Consider the following 22,376-nt stretch of genomic DNA (forward strand, 5'->3'; position numbering starts at 1 on the left):
TGTACAGTAAACAAAACAGTTGTATGTTAGTAACCTTTAACCTCTGGAAACTGAAAACGTGTTAAATTTAGTATCAAACTAAGTAATTACTAAGTCAGAGTATCCCGAATTCTAAATCAGGTTTTTAGAATTTTTCTTGATGTATACTGATTAGGCTTAACATTCTCAGCCTTTATCTGACTTTTGAAAATCCTACAGGAGAACTCTCAGTGGGTTCTGAACAGATCGCAAGACGGTTACTACATAATCACTTTATTTTATTTCATATTTTAGATACCCCATTGACATTCACGTACGATGTTGAGTTTAATAGTAATATTAACTAGGTCCCTTGATTATATAATTACCCTTTTGTTAAAAATGTTTATTTTGTTTCTTAATTATCATTTATAGCATCACCCACTTGTTTATATGATCTGATTTTCAACATATAAATACCATCGGTATTTAGTTATGTGAAGATCACAGAATTTTTATATCATGAAATGCTCCTAACCAGATCAGTGTTGTAAATTAAGAAACATTGGACAGCTGTTCCATCCTAGTATTGAACCGTTTAGCAATGTGCACTCACGACCTTGTCACAGGGAATCTAACCCAGTACTTTTACAAAATCCTGTTCTGATAGTAACCATTTGGTCACTAATGACTAAATTTGGGAAGGAATCTCGAGAGTTTAAGTAAAACGCCGTGACCAGTAGAATTTGACTATGTCGGGTGTGAATCAGTCTTCGACCGTCGGCAATGGAAGATGGTTCGATAATATCGCGAACTGAATGAATATAGACGTACTCACCACTGTGTGGTGGCTCAGTGGTCTGGAGGCATGGATTTCGCCGTGAAACCGGAGGGTCTTAGGCTCAGTTTGCTGTGTCAGCGTCGTGGACAGTCCCATACTAGAATAAAACAAGTATCCAGTTCCTACTGATTCTTAGTGGTGGTCTACTTAGGGTTGATTCAGGGAGCAACAACAGAAATTAGAGTAGAATAACATGATTTCATCATATTTCGTCAGATCCTTTTTAGCTGCTTACAACTTGTGGTATCTAAAAATCAAGATTGCTGAGTTGAAAATATTAAAGTAGATGAATTTGGTTGTAAGTCGCTGTGATCGCAAATGCGTAAATAAATTTTGGGGACCAAATAAAAACCTGAAATATCTTTGTGTAAAAGTGTAAAATAGCATTCTAAAACACCAATATCAATAAAAGCTATGACCAAAGGTCTAGAAATGATTGGTTAAGTAGTCAAAAAATGGTATTGATAAGTAAGAATAAAATGCTTCGATGTCATTTAGTTGACGCTAAAACTATTAAACTGGAAAAAAGCCAAAAAAGTGACGTAAAAACCAGTCGATTAAGTGGAAGACGTTAAATAAATTTAATGACGTAACGAAATGAAGTTTAAGTTGTCGAGGCAGAGAAAGATAAATAACTGTTTCTTGAATACGTAAATGAGATTCCTGATTCCTGTCAGGAATAGCATCAACAAACTCCAGAAGACTGGGGTTTGGTTGTTTATTAATTAAGGTATCGACTTGATATTTTCTGTCCAAGAGATGCCCAGAGATTGTGCTATTCAAAGTACTTCTCCTTTTAGACAGAAGACTTTTTAAACATGTCAAAAGAAACTAATATAATCTTTCCTTTCTGCTCGACTAATGTAGCTGCTTTGGTGTATATATGTAAATTTATAGACACAATCGGGGGTAATATGAAGAGGGTAATTGCTAAAATTGACTAAATTATTTATTATCCTACATCGAAATTCAGGTTTAGTAGTTTGCCTGCTGAGTAGGTTCTGACTGGCGCAGTGTTAAGCTCTCAATTGATTACTCCTGAAGCATTGTCCCTTTTGAAGCTGAGATGCAGAAAGATGGGTACTTTATTGAGTGTAACAGTATCTGACTTGGATTGGTTGATGTTAGAAACTGTCACCATTGGATGCCGGCTCAGTGGTCCAGTTGGTTAAGCGTTCGCGCGCGAGACCGAAGGCCCTGGGTTCGAGTCCCGCTCGCGGGATCGTGGATGCGCACTGCTGAGGAGTCCCACAGTAGGACGAAACGGCCGTCCAGTGCTTCCAGGTTTTCAATTGTGATGGTCTAACATCAATAGGTTCATGATCTCAATCAAAAACTTAATAATCTCCACAACCTATATACTTGTTATATGTAGTTTTCTTAAAATTCTTAATATACTTCTGTGTCTGGAAGTTGTTTCTTAAGCACTTTTCAGTACTCATCAATTTTTCCCGAATTCATCATTGATGTATATTTTATCTATGCTATAAAATACTGTTTTGATCAATGCTTTCTTAAAACTGTTTGTGACAAAAAGTCTGTTCTTTAAGGTCCTACTATAGTAATCATGTAAGTTTGGTAGGTAAGAATACAGTTACAAAGATACGAGAGTGAAGTCATACAACTAACCGTAGGTTGTTTTTTATGGATTATCAGGACTTCCGATATCGGTATTTTCTCATGGACAGTAGGTTTGTGAAGTATCAAACTAATACGACAAAAATCACCAACCAAAACTTTTACCTGTGACCAGCCCTAGGCTATTGTGTTTCGCTCTGTAGTCACACTCCGAAACTGAAAATGTCTCGATATAAAATTCACTTCCTTTTTCAAATTATTTAGCATTATATATCCTTCCACAGTGAAATAAATCGGAAAGCTCCAAAAGTCCACAGAACTTTAACAGTACTCTAGCTAATCTTCTCTTCAACAAATTATCCTCCTTGATTCCTAGTATTACTTCTGTCCCTGTTATCAATCTTCTTCTAGTTTCGTCTTCTATCTTACATGCAAGAGGTGCTAACGGCCCTTTCTTATGATATGCCTACCGTTGTACAGTGCGGTAACTATTTGCTAAAGCCTGAAATGTTCAAGCCCTATATCCGAGTGGACAATTTATTTAACTTGTCTTAGAATTTCATGTCATCTATGTTTTCCATGTCCTCTAAATCCCGATACAGGCCGTGGTAATGGCAATACGCTTTAAATTGCTTAACCATTAAATTTAATTTTTTTTAGGGTATTGGGTTTCAGAACGAATACTTGGTCAATTTTATATTCAATAATTTTTATTTCATTTCAAACTCTTACCCAGCATTATTATTAATCAGGCATCTAGAAATGAGAGATCATCTTTTTCTTCTCCTTTTAGGGTGAATGTGGTAAATGGATAAATACTGACGAATTTATCAACCTTACTGTATAAAAATCATGAATGTATCATCTTTGTAGTTATTGTAGAATCCTATCTTGTTGACAAGTACGTTAATGAGACTGTCCTCGAGTTTTACTTGGAGTAAGAATAACGGCTTCATTTTGTTGCCAGGATGATAAAATTATTTTAATCTGAGAAGGGAATTATGATAGAGTATATTGATTTGTCAGAAATTGTTGACAGATCATTGGTAAAATTAAAAAATTCGTATTTTACTACTTATGTGGTGTGTGCTACTTATATTGACATAAGTAGTATATGATGTTAGTCGTGAATAGAAGGTCTGGCGACAGAGAGACAAAATAATCGAACAGTAAAGAATGGAAACAGAATGCAATATGTATGAAAATGCAAGAACAATGAAGTCTGAGTCATTTTGATACAATCGGTGGACATTTTGCAAATTAAGCATTTACTTTATGATTGTTATATTTTATTAACAAGTCCTGTAATTTTGTGCTAAATACATTTGATTGTGAACATCCTCTGCAATATAGCTCAATGAATGACAATGAAAGCTTATATTTTGCAACATTTGGTTAATATTAATCTTGGTGCGTAAGACTAATTCTTCAACATAGTTTATAAGAACATAGATGTCAGTCTAACTTGGAAAAGTACTTAATAAAGAATTACATAAATTTAAAAAATTACTCCTCTTACAATTAGACAGGTTATACTTAATAAATAACCCGACATGTTTTAATGGAATGTTAGTTGGAACATTCGCTCAGAATGTCTGCCAGTCAATCAAACAATCGAAGACTGTTTATCCGTGATAAACCATTACTTATGAATTTCAGAGTATATACTTTTATAAGGTTTATAATATACTTAGCTAGCTAATTTGGGATCATTGTTAGTACGAGTTCATACATTGAAATCAACATCTGTCAGAAGATAAGCATATGAAAATTTCATCTACAAGACCACGTCCTATGTTGAAGTTTACGGATAAACATCACAAGTTGGTTTTTCAGAAATGCACATTCTGTTGAAACTAAGCTAACACCATGTTTCCATTCATAAATTAGGATATAATTAGTATTCGAAATTCTATAACTAACGACCGTCAATAATTAGATATAATAATGTAATAATGTTTCGAAAAATATTTCTTCCAAGTAACTAAAATGTGTATTTAGACTGTTAAATATTATTATCTGTATAGGGGGTGGTGGGGATTGTTAAGCTTTGATAGAGTTTATTAATGGATCAATGGCAGACCAATATTGAAAACCTGGAAGAACTGGACAGCCGTTTCTTCCTAGTATGGGACTCGTGAGCAGTACATACCCACGACTCTGCATCCGGGATTTGAACCTATGACATTCAGTCTCGCACGTGGATGTAGTCACTCACTGCAAACAATGGAGGACGATCGTGCAATATCGTAGATTGGTTGAAGTTAGACATTAACATCGTTGTATGTCGGTTTGGTGGTCTAGAAGTTAGGCGTCCGCAAGCGAGAATAAAGTTCGAGTCCCGGGTGCGGTATTGTGGATGTGCATCGCTCAAGAGTCCCATGCTAGGACAAAACGGCCACCCAGTTCTTTCAAGTTTTCAATGGTGGTTTAACATTGATCTACTCATGATCTCAGTGTTAAATATGATTTAAGTTGACAAATCCAATTTATATTAAAGACTTGATAACTGAAATCGAGATCGTATGAATTTTCAACAAATTTGTGACCAGCAGCTTCGGAGTCACTCCAACACTTACCGCTAACGTTTTCTCAATAAATCAGTCTGTGGAACCTGAGATACCTTACCTACTTCTTATTTCTTTCTAATACAGTTCGATTTTGGTTAAACACGGGGATCTGGCCTTCAGAAATGTTATAATGAAGAACAGAACAACTAGATATCTCGTCCGATTATTCGAATTCTCTATAATCTACATCTGTCAATCTTATTCACCGACCCGTTAGTCAAGATATGCAAATTAAATGTTCATCTCTCTCCAAACTTAGATTTATAAGTGACTATTAAAACTGGATGAAATCTGTAAGAGTCATTGTCCTTAAATTTACAAAATTTTATTTGTTAAAACAGTCAATAATATCGTATTTCTACTGAACATATTCAAGATATGTTTATTTATGAATAAAAAGATTTACAAAATTTCAAAATCATTAGAAGTTCACAAAAAAAATGTTCCTAGAAATTTAACACTAGTTTCCACTACATGATAACATTATAAATGAAGTTATTATAAACCAGCATGTACTGAAAATCGTATTCAGAACCATTATTACTTCAGTGATCAAACGATGAATATTCATATATATAAGAGGTAAATCTATAAAATCATATTTTTTATTCATATTGATTATAATATAGTTTATTGATAAAATCATCACATCGTTATGATTATACAGCACTGTGTTTTTACTCACTCATTATTTATGTAGGGATTAAAATTTGTATTTATATTGAACTTTGTATCTTTATCACATTTCAATTGAACAGTATGAAGTGATTTTCATTTGAATAAACTTAGAGAAATAAATATATGTATTGATACAAGGTTTGGTGTAGGCATGTATCAATATTTGTATAACTTTATATATGTATATCTAATACCGGTACCATGATTGGTTCAAATAGTCTATTAAAATATTTTTAATCACTAAGTATTAACTACAATTTATGTAACAAGAAATATGAAATTATTAAATCAAATTAGAAATATCACACTACTAATGTACCATAAATTTCATAATTTATTTAATTCAAATAATAAATCTTTAGCATATTTTATAATTATCATGTTTATTACAATTTTGTATTATTCAATTCTAATGAAACTAATAAATCCTGAAGTTACATATATAATTGCTCCAACTTCATCTGGGGTATTTATACAATTTACAAACAATTCATTATCAGCAAATTATACTACTGAAATTGTGACACATCGTATAACTAGTTCAACCCCTATAATTACCACTAAAACTTTTCATCCTCAACGCCGTCACCATCATCATCACCATCATCGTCGTCGTCCACGTTATGGTCACAAAAAAATGAGATTGAGAAAAGTAAAGTCATTGAACATCATCAAGTCAAAGTTTCAAGTACATTCAAGATTAAATTGGAAAACTAAAAACAATAATGATGTTTTATCACAAAAATTTTTTCCTCCATTATATCTTAATCATTCATTTTGTTTAAATCAATCTAATTTTCATATTGATAATGAAAAATATATTAAATTTAAAAAATATCGACAAATTATAAATTTACCTAATGTATTAAGAGTATTTAATATAAGTCAATGGTTCAAAATAAAGCCAACTATATGTCAATCTAGTAAAATAAATTTATTAATTATTATATTCTCTCCAATAATAGATCATTCAATTCGTTATAAAATTCGTCAAACATGGGGTTCAATTAAATATATTTTAAGTGATACTATTATAAATAAACAATATTTTAATGGATTAAATATTATTGAACATTTATTTATTGTTAATATTACAAAATATAAATTTAAACAAAATTCAATTCATATTCAAAATCTTTTAAAAGAAGCACAATATGAAAAAGATATTTTAATTTTATGTTTAAATCATTTACAAAATAATTTAGCTTCATTATATCTTTTAACAAGTGAATTCTTATTAAATTCTTGTAAACATTCTATAGATTTTGTTTTATTTATTAATCAAGATTTATTTCCTAATTTAAATGCTTTAATACAATATACGAATTCAAAATTATTACATTTAACATCGAATACATTAAAACAAAATCATAATCCATCTATATATTGTATACCAATGATACAAAAACATATTGAATATAATAAACGATTTAATAATTTATATAAAAATAATTTACCTATATGGCAAGGAAATATTTATCCTACATATTGTGATATTAAAACTGGTGGTTTTTTATTATTATTTAAAACAATGAAACAATGGTATACATGTTCTCATTTATATATACCATTTAATCCTATACAAGTTTATTTAACTGGTTTTATAAGATATATAGCTAAAATTGATATTGAAAATTATTGGATAAATTATTGGTCAATTAGTAATTTGTTACCAAGTGTATCATTAAATAAGAAAAGTAAAAAATATTTATTTTTTCAAAAATCTATTAATCAAAATAGTCGAGTATGGAAAAGTGTATTTCGTGCAACATTGAGTTGATAACACCATATATATGTATGTACTTTTTTCTGAACCTTACTTTTGTTTCCATTGAGTGGAAATATATTAATTCAAATTAATGAATCATTTGAAATAAAAATATAAATCAAATTTATTATTTATTTACTTACTTAGTAATGGATAGGACATAGATTAAGCAAATCATCTAACTGCATCACGAGACAAGCCCTAACTTGCAATCCTGAAGGATAGCGAAAAAAAGAGGAAGGCCAAAGAACACATTACGTCGGGAAATAAAATCAGATATGAAAAGGATGAATAACAATTGGAAAGAGCTGGAAAGGATTGCCCAGGACAGGGTTTGATGGAGAATGCTGGTAAGCGCCCTATGCTCCTTCAAGAGGAATAACAGGCGTAAGTAAGTACTTAGTTACTTACTTACTTACTCAAATCTCTCACTCCTAGTGAGATATAGGCTAATAACCAGTGATATTGAACTAAAATAATGCTGAGTTCTTAATTTAGTTGTTATCGGATGCTATCCATTTTTTTGTTGTCTGCCCCCAGCTCCTGGCATCATATCTTTTTCTGACTGCCTGTTTTCCTTTTCCCTGGAAGATTTCAAGTAAAGGCTTGCTTTGTGATCCATTTTGATGATTTTACGTAATTTGAGTACTATCTACCTTCAGAGTCTTTTTCTAATTTTTTTATACTAGCAACTATTTTGTTCTCTGACAGTAGCTTACACCTGATGATCTCTGACTAACAGATATGGAATATTTTGCGTCAATGGCTATTTATAAATACTTGTGCTTTTGGTGATGAATTAGGTAGTTCTTCATGTTTTAACTCCGTACAATGGAACTGTTTTTATTTTTGAGTTGAAAATTCATGGCATTTGGTCTTGAGTGACAGTTCTTAAGTCCCATATTTTTATTCAGTCGTAGGCATATCAGCTTTGTATTGCTGGTCCGTGCTTTGACATTTGCATCAGATCATTCTGGTTTATCCCTAGTTCTGTCCATCTATTTAAAAGCTTTCACCTCTTCCGGGGCTTCTTCACCGAGTGTGATTTAAGTTTACCCACTTCGTTGTACATCAGCATCTAACATTTTTGTTTTTGGATGCTGAAGTCTATATCTCATGACGAAACCGCTGATATGATGGCTGCTTTTGTTTGCATTTGTTGCTGTTTATGAGACAGAATAGTTGAGCTATTTCAAAAACCCAAATTTTTCAACTTCACCCACCATATTCCTTACTTCTTCTCAGATGTCGCGATCATCATCTATCCGACAGCTAGAAGAAAGAGAAAAGAAGTTAGGCAGCCTGTATGACATCAGTATTCACTTGGAATGTATCTGTGAGCTACTCTACGTGCACAACTTTGCAATTCAGTTCGTTGTAGGAGTTCCGTATGATAGTGACAATCTTCCTATGTATTCCATACTGTGAAAAATCTCTTAGAGTTCTCGTATTCACACTATTGAACCAAAGATGTTGATGTGTGGCGGTGAATTCCTTTCAAATGACTGATCAACAACGATCCACAGTGTCAAGATTTGATGGGTACATGGCCGGTCCCTACGAAAGCCAATTTGTTGGTCCCGATGTTAGGAATCTACTGAATCTTTCATTTAGTTGAGCGGCGTTATGTTCAAGACTTTTCCGATACTGATAATATTGTAATTCCTCTGTAGCTTTCACATTCACTAAGATCTCTTTGATAGGGTATCCCACATTGGGGTCTTTTGTTACTTGTTTTTCGCAAATTTTTAGGAAAAAAGGACATGGGACATATTTACAGTTACCCCAATATCTGACTTCAGTTCTAGGTTGTGATTAAATTGTTTGGTTTAACACCAAACTTACCTAATGAGTCGGTGAGCACCTCCCTTAGACTGAGGAAGGGCGTGATAAGAACAGTACTCAGCCCCGTTCTGTCACAATTAGTCAATAACGGTCACCATCCTTCAGAGTGATTATCGTATACTTACTGTTTTTCCTTCCATCTCGTCTCTTACTTATGGCTGAATTTATAGGGATTCGGGTCAATAACCAAAGCATTTATATTTATAAGATATTTTCAACACCGTCTCTTCCTTGCCTCAATTAGGCATAGCGAACGATTTTCCTTATTATTATAATTTGTTTTCATATCCTTTTTTCATTTATCTTTATCCGCCTCTTCTTCAAATATGTCCTTTTCTATCGAATGATTTCAATACCTCTTATAGTAGTGGCTGGTTCTATGTCGAGCCCACATAGCTTATTCTAGCTTCGGGAAAGGCTAATATTTCCATTCTTCTTAAGTCATATTTTGACATTGTTAATTATTCACTTATCAACCTTGACTGTTCTCATATGAGCGTATGTGTGTGTACATCTTATCCCACTCATCATATGTCTTTAACCTATTTTTATCTGGCCCACACACCTCCACCGCGCATCATTTCGATTCGTTTCTCTGATTACCTGCCCAGATCAATGACTGTACAGAATGTATATATTCGAAATCCATTCTCGTATTTGGCTTATTTAATCTCGTTATTCACTGGAGCGGATTAAGTCGATAATTAAATACGAGGATTGGCAACATATGCGTTTCGACATGTACATCTCAATAACGATCAATCATACGGTCGAACTGGAGTCAGATATAAGGACACTAAATTAGTATTTTCAGTTTGGGATTGTGGAGATTATTGCATTTCATTGAAATCACGAACCAATCAATGTTAGACAGTTAGATGCTGGCTCCGAGGTCTAGAGGTCAGGCATTCGCGAGCGAAAGCGAAGGTTTTGGGTTTGAATCACGCCTGTGGGGTCGTGGGTACGTACTTCTGGGGGTCCCATACTAGGGCGAAACGGCCGCCCAATGCTTCCGAGTTTCCAGTGGTGGTCTAACATTGATCGGTTCACGATTTTATTGGGATATCTCACTGCTATTTTAATGAATGTTGACTCAATGTCTGTATTTTCTAAGCCTACAAATTAATTCCTATTATGAAACATTCGTTCAAGCCCTTATTATTCTTATCGCAAATAGTATATCTGTTGTCTCAATGTCAAGTTGTACCTTTTACTTATTATATCTGGTTATGTATTCTGTTAACTCATAAATTGTCTTGGTTGATTTATCTTCATAATATGCATATAAACATTACTGTATATTAGAGTGCCAACTGATGAAAATTTGATTGAAAAAAAATATTGTTGGCTTATACGTGTTGTTCTAATTTACAAGATAAGAATTTTGAATACATTTTAAGTATACTGTGTTAAGAGGATGTAAAGAGAAATTTTACTTTTCAGTAGATGAGTATTATCGTTTGTTTTTAACTGTAGCTAATGGTATATCATAACGTTTGCATCATACGTAGCATATGTTGGTAGGACTTTGCAAAAAAAACAGAATTTCATCTTTATGAATTCATGATAGCCTGATTCCAAAATACACAAATATAGTGTTTTCTTTTATTGAAGGCACGAAAGTTTACTCTTATGAAATTTTACGGATTACAGCAATTTAATGATTTGAAGGTAGTTTAATGTTAGTTAGTTCCTCAGATAACACTTTTTTATGACAAAACCTATAGTAAAATTCTAAAACTAACAATTTTTACTCTATGTTCCTAATCCAATTCCAAACCACAAAAATGTTGTGTTGTGAGGTCGTACGAGTCTGCAACTGATGTATACACTCTTTATATGTGTACACAAACTAGCCACTTGAGTAAGAAAATTAAGAGTAGGGAGCTTTTATTGGCAGTTGGGATTTACAATACATACACAACTCAGTTGTAGTTCTCAGAAAGTTAAACCATATTTTCGACCAGTATCTATTTATTTAGACAGGAAAGCCGAATCTTGACTAATAGCATGAAACAGTTAGCACATTGTACTTCTCCTTACCTGCGTCTGATTGGCCCAGTATATCATTTTTTTCGTTAAAAATAAGCCTTGCTGTTTAGTCTCAGCTCTTAGAATTCAAATGGGAGAATATCCAGTAACATAGGAAAATATTTAAAACATAAATGATATTTGTTATCCAACCATTACCTCCATTTTCTTGGAAAATCAAAGAAATCGGAATGAAATTATTTTTTTAGACAACAGTTAACTGACTAATTTATGAAGGGATTTATTAAGGTTGAAGATAGTTTACATCATGGACCGATATAAGTAGAAGAACTGTTGGAGATATTGGATCTCCAGATACAACGTATTAGGAAGAAATCAATCTTAAAAATTCATGTATTGCTATAGGATGATTTACGTTTAATCATTTTTCAGGACCCTTTCAATTGTATTGATTCATTCAGTAGGAATTTCATTTACTTCAACTTTCAATGAATTATAATATATTTGTATTGGTGTTCGACGCTGCAGTCGATCAGTTTATTCTGGCTGGATTTGAGAACTGGAGTGAATGCCAACTCTGGTAGGCAGGTACATCTAGCTGACGAGTCCCAAATGGGAAGAAGCGCAGGTCCTGGACTCCATTATTACCCATCATCCATCGCAGTTTATAATTTCGGTGAATTGTCAATGTACTAATAAATTTACTGTAACATTCATTCAGTATGACAATTTCTTTATTAATAATCACTGAATGCAATTGGTATATAATTGAATGATTTCAAATGTAAATTTTTTCCAGTTCTTATTGAGTCTCTATCAATAAAATTCTGGAAAAGCTTGGTTTACTGTCTATAATTGGTAAGTAGCCTCATTCATAACCATTTCAGTCCGAGTTGCGAATCATTAGCTGGGTGCACAATCATATCAAGACGAAGTGAAATTTAAAGAGTATTCAATATCTACTACTATCTTCTCCCAGTTTAAGACTTCCAGTAGTATGTACCGACAAACTTACCGAGGCTAGAAACTCTTTACGTTTAGATCATATGATAAGTCAGTATTCACTAGTCAATATTTTTATAATTTCTTCACTTCAGCTAAATAGATTAAAGTATATGTTTGAAACTGATAAAATAATCACACCTGCTAGAAGTATAAATAAAGATCAAAGGTCATTATTATCATGTACTACTCATGTCTTAATTTTCTTCTAAGTTAAAGCTATTACACAATTCAGTGATTTTTAGGAAATAAAAGTTTCATTTAGTGACAAAGTACATGTGAACATTGTATCAAAGTAGATTCCTTGTGTACTTTGACGTGTAATTTTCAGAAAATTTGTCTTTAGTTTTCAGATAGTCTAACGTAATCAAAGAGAAATTCGGGATCTGGGTTTTACGCTTACAATGTTCTTGACATTAATCAGTATTTTTTAAGGAACAGGGATTTGATAAGTCTCTGGAATGCAAACATATTTTAATAATATAAGTGATCGGAAAATTTCTTACTCAGATATTCACAGTGTCAATTATCCAGTAAAATAAATATACAGAAAGTTTTCACACAGATTTAGAGTCCAGGAATTTACAAGAACTTTCGTCTAAATTTGAAAAGAGTAGTTTCAAAGAAGTTGGGTGCAGAGTGTACGCTAAAGTTATTTGATTCGCACACGTGATTTCAAATTCCTCATCATTCTAATTTAATTTATTGAGAAACTAAGCACTTAGAATTGTGAGTACACTAACGATGTTAAATTGAAAGTAAAGCTTCAACTCGGAAAAATCCTACATTTAGCATGTAGGAAGCGTTCTCTGAACTTTTGTATAGAAATTGTGTTATACAATCAAGCTACTTATAAGTAGTTCATAACAAAATGTATAGAATTTCGTTTTGTCACTTTGAATGATAACTCACACTTCAAGTTCCCAGATAAGTTACTCTACAAGAAGTTATCCTGTGGCTTTATACACCGCTAAGATCCTTTTTATTCTAACTAAAGAGGAAACCTTCGAAACTTCAGTTCTGTTTCAAAAAATAATGCTTTAAAATAGATTTATATGTCAAGATGTTTCTTAAGCTGTTAACCCCATTATTGCACTCCTTGATTTTTACAAACTGATAACACTTTATCTGTCTGGTGCTGTCTAACCACATCTCATTCGATCACAGTTTTATATGGTGAGTAGCGACTTAGTTGACTAGAGTATGAATGACATACGAAACTGTTTTTCTCTAATTGACTGTGACGTGTAATTAGATCTTGAGAAGGAGCAATTATGTAACTTAATTAATTAGTTATATCTGTTGGTCATAGATATTTAATTTTGTTATGACTAGTCGTTATTTGTTATGACTATGCCTCCAATCGCTACGTCTGGTCATCGCTAATTGTTATGTAGGAATCGCTTATTACTCATACTTGGAAAAACGAGGAACCACTGCAATTCCCACGACGCGAAGTAAAAACACCAAAACTGATACAAGTGAAAATTTATTAATCCCAAAACACGACGACCATCGTCGAAAATACAATAATTCACATATCAATTATACGCCCATCCTGATCATTAATTAGGATAAAATCACATATATGATAAATCCTTACAGTTATAACAAATTGCATGCTACATGTCGTGCTCAGTATAGATCATATTAATTTATTACAAGAATATCTATCGTATCCTGAACAATCACATCACACTGAAGTAAATCAGTGTTATAACGAATAAAATATCACACTTGGAAACAAAACAACTACTACACTGAGTAATCATTACACTGAATTAAAAAAGATTGAAGTAATGTTGAATATGAACCATAATGAGTAAAGAATGTAATTTTGCCTTTCTAATTCCGTCCTATTAAGTTGCATGATATTGTATATATGTGTTCACGCAATAAGTTATTAAGTAATCGATGTATAATGTTATTCAGTTCAGTTTATGCAAGTCTGACTGTAACCAAACCATATAAATAGTCATGTATCATTATGAGTTACTTTAGGGGTTAAATAAATATTTATCTATCATCATATTTTTACTTCCATGGATTTCCAGTACCAAATATTAAATCAGTTAAGCATTTCCCGGGTGTTATATAATAATACTCCAACCGGTTAAAATAACTAAAATATACCATATACAGTAAGATCTTTTGGTACAAACGGAATCTATGTCATAATGTCAATAAATCAATCATGTGTTTAGTCTTAACAAATATATGAACTTCACTTTATTTCGAATAGCGGTTGTCAGTGAGATCCTGGATACTTATTTGAGACTCACAAATTGGATGTAAATGAATTTTAATATTGGTGAGGTTCAGTGAGATTACTGCTTTGTTCTAATATCATTTGAGGCAAGAATATTGCGACTCAAGTAAATTTAACGGACAAATTGGAAAATATAAGCATCGTGGATTTCATAGCTAATCACTTTTCAACCCAGAAATGAATAAAACAATTTGTCGGAAATCATTCAAGATAGTACAATCTCCACAAACCTCCATTCTGATCATAATCATCATGTGCTCACTAGTGACTGACTTAAATATGCATTATTTATGAAGTTTACTTGAAATCTATAAATAAATATTCTTTGTAATAACTGGTGCCCAAATATATCAATGACCTTTGTGATTCCTAACTTCCCTTTTTTTTTGAAAATTATCATATTTTTACCATCAATAAAATATTCAAATGACATATTATTTAACTGAATAAATTTTGAAGTGGATAAGTGAATTAAAGAATTTATCGTGTAAAAATATCTACGTTCACCTGTACGTGCATATAAGACATTTATTCGTACATATGATATCACTGAACATTTACATACATACATACGTACTAAGCAATCTTCATATATATGATACATGTAAACCTATGTTATTGTTGTTTTTCACTTAAAAAGAAAAATTTACATGACAAGTTCATCGTGTTTTTTCTTCTTTTTCGTTCTTCACAATGACATTATCTTCTATTATTCTTTTCTACTTATTTAAATTAAAGTTTATCTTGATAAATTACATGTTTTCTAAACTATAATATCGCAGTTCGATTATTTTTTCTTTAATATTATATAATCTCTCCCTCTCCTTGGTTATTCATTTGTTAAGATGTGCGTCTCTTCTTACTTTCATTTAACTGTTAGATTTTATTATAAATATACATATAGAAAAGTGTGTTATGGATGCGAAACATTTTTATCCCATTATATATATATATAACAAGATAAACTGGATAGTTGACTAGTTCTATCACTGAACTGCTCCACAACCTCCAGGTCTGACAACTAACGCTTGCTCAATTGAATTAATGAATCAGCGTCCAATAATATTCTTTTAACTTCATTTAATTTGTTATATTGCCCTAGGACCATCCAATGGCATAAGAGACAACTGTTTCCCCCTCAAACATATTTGAACTCTACCAGTCAAAACTTCTAACTATATAACCTTAAGGGATATTTCAATATATGTCCCTAGTGACCTGATTAGTGTCATTTAGTTGAAGAAGTATTGTGACGATTGGTTTGATTTGTTGGTTCCTAGTCTTCAGTGACGTCTCATTACGTAAATGGAATGATGACTCGTTAAACAGAAGCGTGTATAGAAAGAGTTTATCTGCTTGCTAGTGTACACTTTTTTATAGTTCTTCACCCATATGCCACAAAAGAAATCTGGTTCCATGTCTCACAAACAGAGTAGAAAATATCTCAGATGATACCAATACAGTCTACTTAAACAAAGGATAATGTAGCTAAGTTCTCCTCTTCAATGTACATTTAGTAATTCAGCTGCCCATGGGGAGACAACTATATCGGGTGTACTACCATGCAACGAACGAGTGAACGTCTCCCAGCTTATAGGTATCAATATCAAGGTCAAATGTGATAGTTTCAAAGAAATTGAGTATTGTGTAAAAAGCTAATAACGATAAAATGGTTGTTTTCTGTGGTTTTCAAGTGAGTACAGATTTGGATTTTTCACGACTCAAGACTTAGCGTAAGCCGTTTCTTCAGAGTAAATAGATAAATAACCGAAGTAAACAAACATAATTTTAAATGGTATAATGGAAACAAAGCAGAATATTTCTACTGTAAAAAATGTCATGATAGGTCTGAACATGTCGACCTCATATTATTTTTGGTTAAGATGATTCTGTATGAGACATCACTGTGTTTATTTGCGTGTATGAATATGAAAAATGTGAAATACGTAATCTGAAGAAGTGGGGTTCTATCAGAATCAAAAGACTGGACACATATAATAGTAATCACTGTAACAACCAAAATTCCAATATTTGATCTGTAAGCGGAAGACCAACAAATTAAAATTCACTCGATTAGATCGAACTACTTTCTTACAAAGACTGTACCACGTCTTTTTGAGTTACTCGTATTAAAACATGTAAAAACAAGAAACTTCGTCCTCAATTCGTTCGGTTCTAATTTAGAATGGGAAATAAATTACATAACAAATGCAAAGCGCCTCAAATGTTACAGTTTGTTCCATACAGTCAGTGGTTTTTCCAGCATAAAATAGTGTACTAGAAAGCAAAACTAATGATTAATAAACGAACATTAAATACGCAAGAATCGGTAAGAGTATACTCAACAAAATGGGATAAAATGCCTATCTGAAAGGACTGGAATAACCGTTTCTAGTAGGTAGTTAAAGGACAACAATGGTCAATAGCTCTGTACCATAACCGTAAGTTCAGTCACACATGACTTTATTATCAATGGTCCAGCGTCATATAACAACAAAACTAAATAAGAAACGTAAAGCTAAATGAAGGCTTAGACAAAGAAGGTTGTGAGACGTAAAACCATGAGTACACGTGTTCAATATAGGATTAAAAAAGACAAGATATAATAAAAGATTCAAGAAATAAATATAATGCCCAATTAAAAGCTCTGTGAACGGATTTTCGGAGTATTCTTGCTCTCTTAGTCATTAATCAGTGATCATACAATGAACAAGTTACAAACTGAAATGAAAAACGTACTTAATACTCTGTATTTTTCAATAGATTCCCTGTTGTTAATGATGATGGTGAAATCTAGCTTTACAAAGTAACTAACTCAAATTGACATGGCTTTTTAAAGTATTTTGGGAAGCTTACTCTTAAGAAATCGCTATTTTTAAACAATACAATTCACTGTATTTACTTGGAAGTGATAAAAGTTCATTTTGATTTTTCAAAAAAACACTAAATGAATGTAAAATACACCAGTATAATTAATTGCCATGGTGCCATTGTCTCTAAGACATGTAACTATTAGGTAATTTTATGTCATATATAATCTGGTAATAATATGTCACGTGAAAGAATTATACAAATAAGGTTATAAATTACTGCTGTACATGAGTATTTACATGCATGATATGTAGTAGTGTAGTCGTAATTGTAATATATACATAATTAATCCACGTGTTTCACTCGCCTCAGTAACACATCGACAGATAGAAAGAAAAGTCACACGACAATAATTCCTTTATTGTTAATCACTCTAGTGGAGAGAAAGGATGTTTTCGAAAGAGTTATTTTAACTAAATGATGTAAACTAATTACTTAATATGTATGTTGTATGTACGACGGATTATCTTTCAATCATTTTTCTAATATAAGACAAAAACAAAGCAGTCATATACATATTGATACATGTATAGAATAGCAACAATTACAAACAATAAATAATAATTGACGGTTAAGACAAAGTGGTCTTTCAATAGGATAACGAACTAACTACGGAAATTCTTGTAAACTAGGTTACACAAATTAATCCGAGAGAGAGAGAGAGATAAGTAGGGTTAGATAAAGCATTACACTTACGAATTCTGTCATTTATACACAGAAATATGTTGTTGTGTGTATGAAATAGTTTCTTTTTTCAATCTACATCTCTCATCCACGAACTAGCCTACATACATGAATTCCCGTTATATATATTTGTATTCGCTTCGATTTTTACTAAGGTCAACTATTTCACTGTCTATTTATTGATGTGTGTATATCTAAATAGATTGAAAATCTTCCTTACACGAGACAAAAATCATTGGGATTATCGTGTAGTTACAATTTCTTACTATAGAAAATTTAATCATTGCACACTTCATAATTGTAATGTCATCAATATAAATTTACAACATTTTTAGATAACAAAAAAAGAGATGGTGGATTGAAATAGAAAATCAGTGGGATTAGGAAGAGCCTAAGTTTGTAAAAATTGGTTGAAATGTAATTGATTAAAACTCTTAAGCTTTACAGTCGTGATAAATTTGACCTGGCAACAACATTCCTAAATATATAGCTGATCATGTTTATTGTAGAAAATAGTGGTGATAACTGAAGGACATTCAACTAACATGACCTTGGCGGACAAAAATGTTTTTCACTCAATTATGTAACGTTTTCTACCCAAAACAAATTCGAAAAAATCCATACAAATTTATGAATTTCTAGTTATTTCTTACTACACATAATATTTACTATGGTATTACTATCCGAAATTCAACAAAGTGTAGACTAATTGTTGACGAGGTCAAAGGCTGATGAAGATTGACTGTATCAGAACTAAAGGACTTATTCATAATGTTGACTAATTTAGGTGATTTAGGGACACAAGTCATTTATCATATGCCTAATCGGTGAAATTCCTTGTTGTTATGTTAAGAAGGCTTGACAATCACACAAAGTAATATTGAGGCAAAAAAGTGTAATGTAAATTTCGTTCCAGTGATTACATAAATTGAAATATACGTTACTTAGTTGACTAAATTATCAGTAGGTGCATAATTATAAGGGAATATGAATGGGTTGAGAGAATTCAAATATCTCCGTTGAAGCTATTGACTTGGATGTATTGCTGACTGATCATATTTCGAATAGTGGCTAGCAGCGGAAAATGAAAATATGCATTTCATTTTATTTATGGTTTATTAAGTTGATGCATCTACATCCCAGTGTTATCATCTACAATACAATTACAACCCATAAAAATTGCGAAGTGAGTTGTAACCAATAAATTCTCCGTTATTTCTACCGAATATGAGAAATATTATGTGAATTGTATTTATCATAAACTGGTTCCAGTCAGAGTACAGTTGAGAACCAGGGAGTACTCGTCTTAGTATGAGACTTTTCAACAGCATACATCCTCCTAGTGGTCGCTTAACAGTTAACGCTACTAGATGGGAGCCTGAGGTGGGGTTATGGATGAGCACTTCTAGGAAGCCGTACGATAGGACGAAACAATTATTCTATGTTTTCTGGTTTGCAATGATTTCCCAACTGAAACCAGTCTGTGATGAGTGCGATCTGCGAATGAAATTAACTTAAACGCAAGCCCTTCAATTAAATCAGTATATAAGTTTAAGAAATGTAGTTATTAAGGTAATATGTAGCAGACGTTTTGAATTTTTTGTATCGATTCGTTTTTCTGAATACTACTGTAGATCGGGGAATATTCCAGTTCAAAAGGCGGACGCTTAAACTCATTCATTCAAATGTCGCTCATTACAATGATAGTTTATTTTAAAAAAAGGTATCTAGTTGAATACAATAATAAAATCTATGTAGGTGACAGTGAAATTTATACATCCTCCCTACATATTTACTATGAGACCTATTTGAATTATTGTATACACAGTATCGTATTTAATTTTGATTTTTCCTGTTCTAAATCTACAATCTTGATAAACACTATAGTAGAACGAAAACGATATTACCATTCATCTTGAATTTAATATATTTCCAGTTAAAAGTGAACGTTTCATGAAATCATGTACCTATTTCTTGGAACGAAAAACAAACAAACATAATAACTCATAGCTTCGTACCTGTTATATCGATTATAGTCTGCAGTTTAATGATACTCTTAACTTGTCAATATAATAGAGAGAACGACCTATATGGATAAACAGAACTACATAGAAATATATTAAAGAGTTACATTTTCATTGAATGCATACCGCAAACGTATGATAGATGTATATAATTAGACGATCGAACCTGATATGAAAAGATTGTCAAATTGAATAAATAAACTTTGATATGATTCATTTCGAATGTCATTTTTGAATTTTTATGTGGAAAGACTTCAAAAGGAAAATGGATCAAAATTTTATTTCGGATTTATGATTAGATTATACTGAATTATGACAGGTTAAGATTAGTTTTATAAACAGTAAAAAAAATTGTTTATAATTGAAAAATAAACCTTTTTTTCTGTATGTGTGTGTGAGAGTTTGTACTTTATAAAAATGAATCAAATCGTAATTGAACAAAATTGACTATAGAACTTGCATTTTTTTTCTTAAAAATGCGTACAATGAGTGTACTTTTTGCACAAGTTATTTTTCTATCTTTCTCAACTTTTCCGGTTTAAATTTTTTTGGTGTGGTTTTTGTGTAAAAATGATCTAAATAAAGACGATTGAATGATGTTTATGATAGTGAGCAAAATAAATATTATAATTTTAATAGTTGAGATCTTCAGTCAGTTGAAGCTAGACCACCATGGAGAACCTGGAAGCACTGGACTGCCGTTTCGTTCTACTGCTGGACTTGTCAGCAGTGCGCATTCACGATCTCGTTTCGCGAGATTCGAACCGAGGACCTTCCAAAATAAATATACTGCGTTATCAGAGGATCTCTGAATAGAAGATATTCATATTATTTTAAAGGGAATTGTATTGAGTTGAATTCAACTGGGGAAATATTTAAAGTCAGAAAGCGCTTGTGCAACTGTATGTTTCAAATTTCTAGTGATAAATGGATGGAGGTAGTCGGAAAGGAACAGTGTATACAGGTTTTATCTATTTGAACGAACTGATATTCCCAGTAGGATCTGAACTCACGTCAACCGGAATTATTATTTCAGTAACGTAGATATGTAGAACTTTCATCGTAACTTACACTGGTAACGTAATCGACGGCATGTTGTAGTTAATAGTGATAATTTTTACTTATTCATTTCTTAGTTTCGATAAATTCTGTGATTATCTACCTCACATTACTTTAAAACATTACTTTAAGCAGTGCGTGTACACGTTAGTCAAAAGTCACAAAATTACATCTATAAATACTAATTATTTAATCAATGGAAATTAATTTGTAGTAAAAATTGCCTATACTCACATGGTTAATGAAACCAGTCGCTAAAGTAAATGGTATGACAGAGTATGGACGTTAATTATTATCTGAGGTTTAAACAAACACACACAGAGAAAGACGGGTTCAATCATTGCGTACTATCACATTGTCTATTATCTCTAATTATCATTATGGTTGATAAAAATGAACTTTATGATACTTGGATGAAGAATATCCGTTGGTTGTAAAGTTAGGTTAAATATTGAGAAATGAATTATGGTAAAATAAAGATTATAACGTAAGCTGTTGACGATACTTGAGACTACACTTGATTTGTTTCTATTATAATATACGTATTGCGAGCGGATTGTTTTCATAAAGTTATAAATTTAAAAACATTTCAAGATGGTTAGATTGCAGGACTAATCAATGGAATTACAATGGAAAATTACAATCTCTTAAGTACATGGAATTTCATAGTCCTTGAACAAGTTAGTGGTTTTGAGGACCCAATAGATATGTGAATAGCAAGTTCTTATTCGAACTGAAGGGTACTAAGTCAAAGCCTCACTATGAGTAATAACACTAGACCCAGGTACTTCCAAATGACGGACTCTAAATGAAGCAAAACCTCATATTCAATTTCACTGAAAGTCGTAATCCGAAAAAAAGAAATCTTGACATTTTAAGGAGAGATATATAATTCCCATTCCAATATTAACAATACAAAATTCAACAGAGAGATCCCATTTCAACGGATTTATTATCGAACTGTGAAATAGTATTCAGTGTAACGAAAAAAAATTTTAATTATTTTTTTCTATTCATATTCAATGTTAGCTTATTAATTTTGCGTGCATTTCCATGTGCATATATCCTGAAGAAGTTACCCAGTATTTATTAGTATTATCTACACTATAGAACCTAGTTTGAAGACAAATACTGGATATTATTGATAGATTGAAGGACTGTTAATTTTCTCGATAGTCTCTCTACAGTAATATGTTTATTATTACATTTGGGTTTGACTTACGAAGGTAACTAGAAT

General features: G+C 32.0%; 1 protein-coding gene across 1 annotated transcript; it reads left to right on the top strand.

Moving 5' to 3' along the window:
• The first annotated feature begins 5,824 nt into the window (after positions 1–5,824).
• On the top strand, positions 5,825–11,909 carry MS3_00004940 (uncharacterized protein). The gene is made up of 2 exons (XM_012942117.2): positions 5,825–7,780; positions 11,663–11,909. Exon 1 carries the CDS (start codon positions 5,900–5,902, stop codon positions 7,403–7,405), a length of 1,506 nt encoding a protein of 501 aa, XP_012797571.2. The 5' UTR covers positions 5,825–5,899; the 3' UTR covers positions 7,406–7,780; positions 11,663–11,909.
• The last annotated feature ends 10,467 nt before the right edge of the window (positions 11,910–22,376 follow it).

Source organism: Schistosoma haematobium, chromosome 3, assembly GCF_000699445.3.
Source record: "Schistosoma haematobium chromosome 3, whole genome shotgun sequence".
In the NCBI taxonomy this organism is placed as follows: Eukaryota; Metazoa; Platyhelminthes; class Trematoda; order Strigeidida; family Schistosomatidae; genus Schistosoma; species Schistosoma haematobium.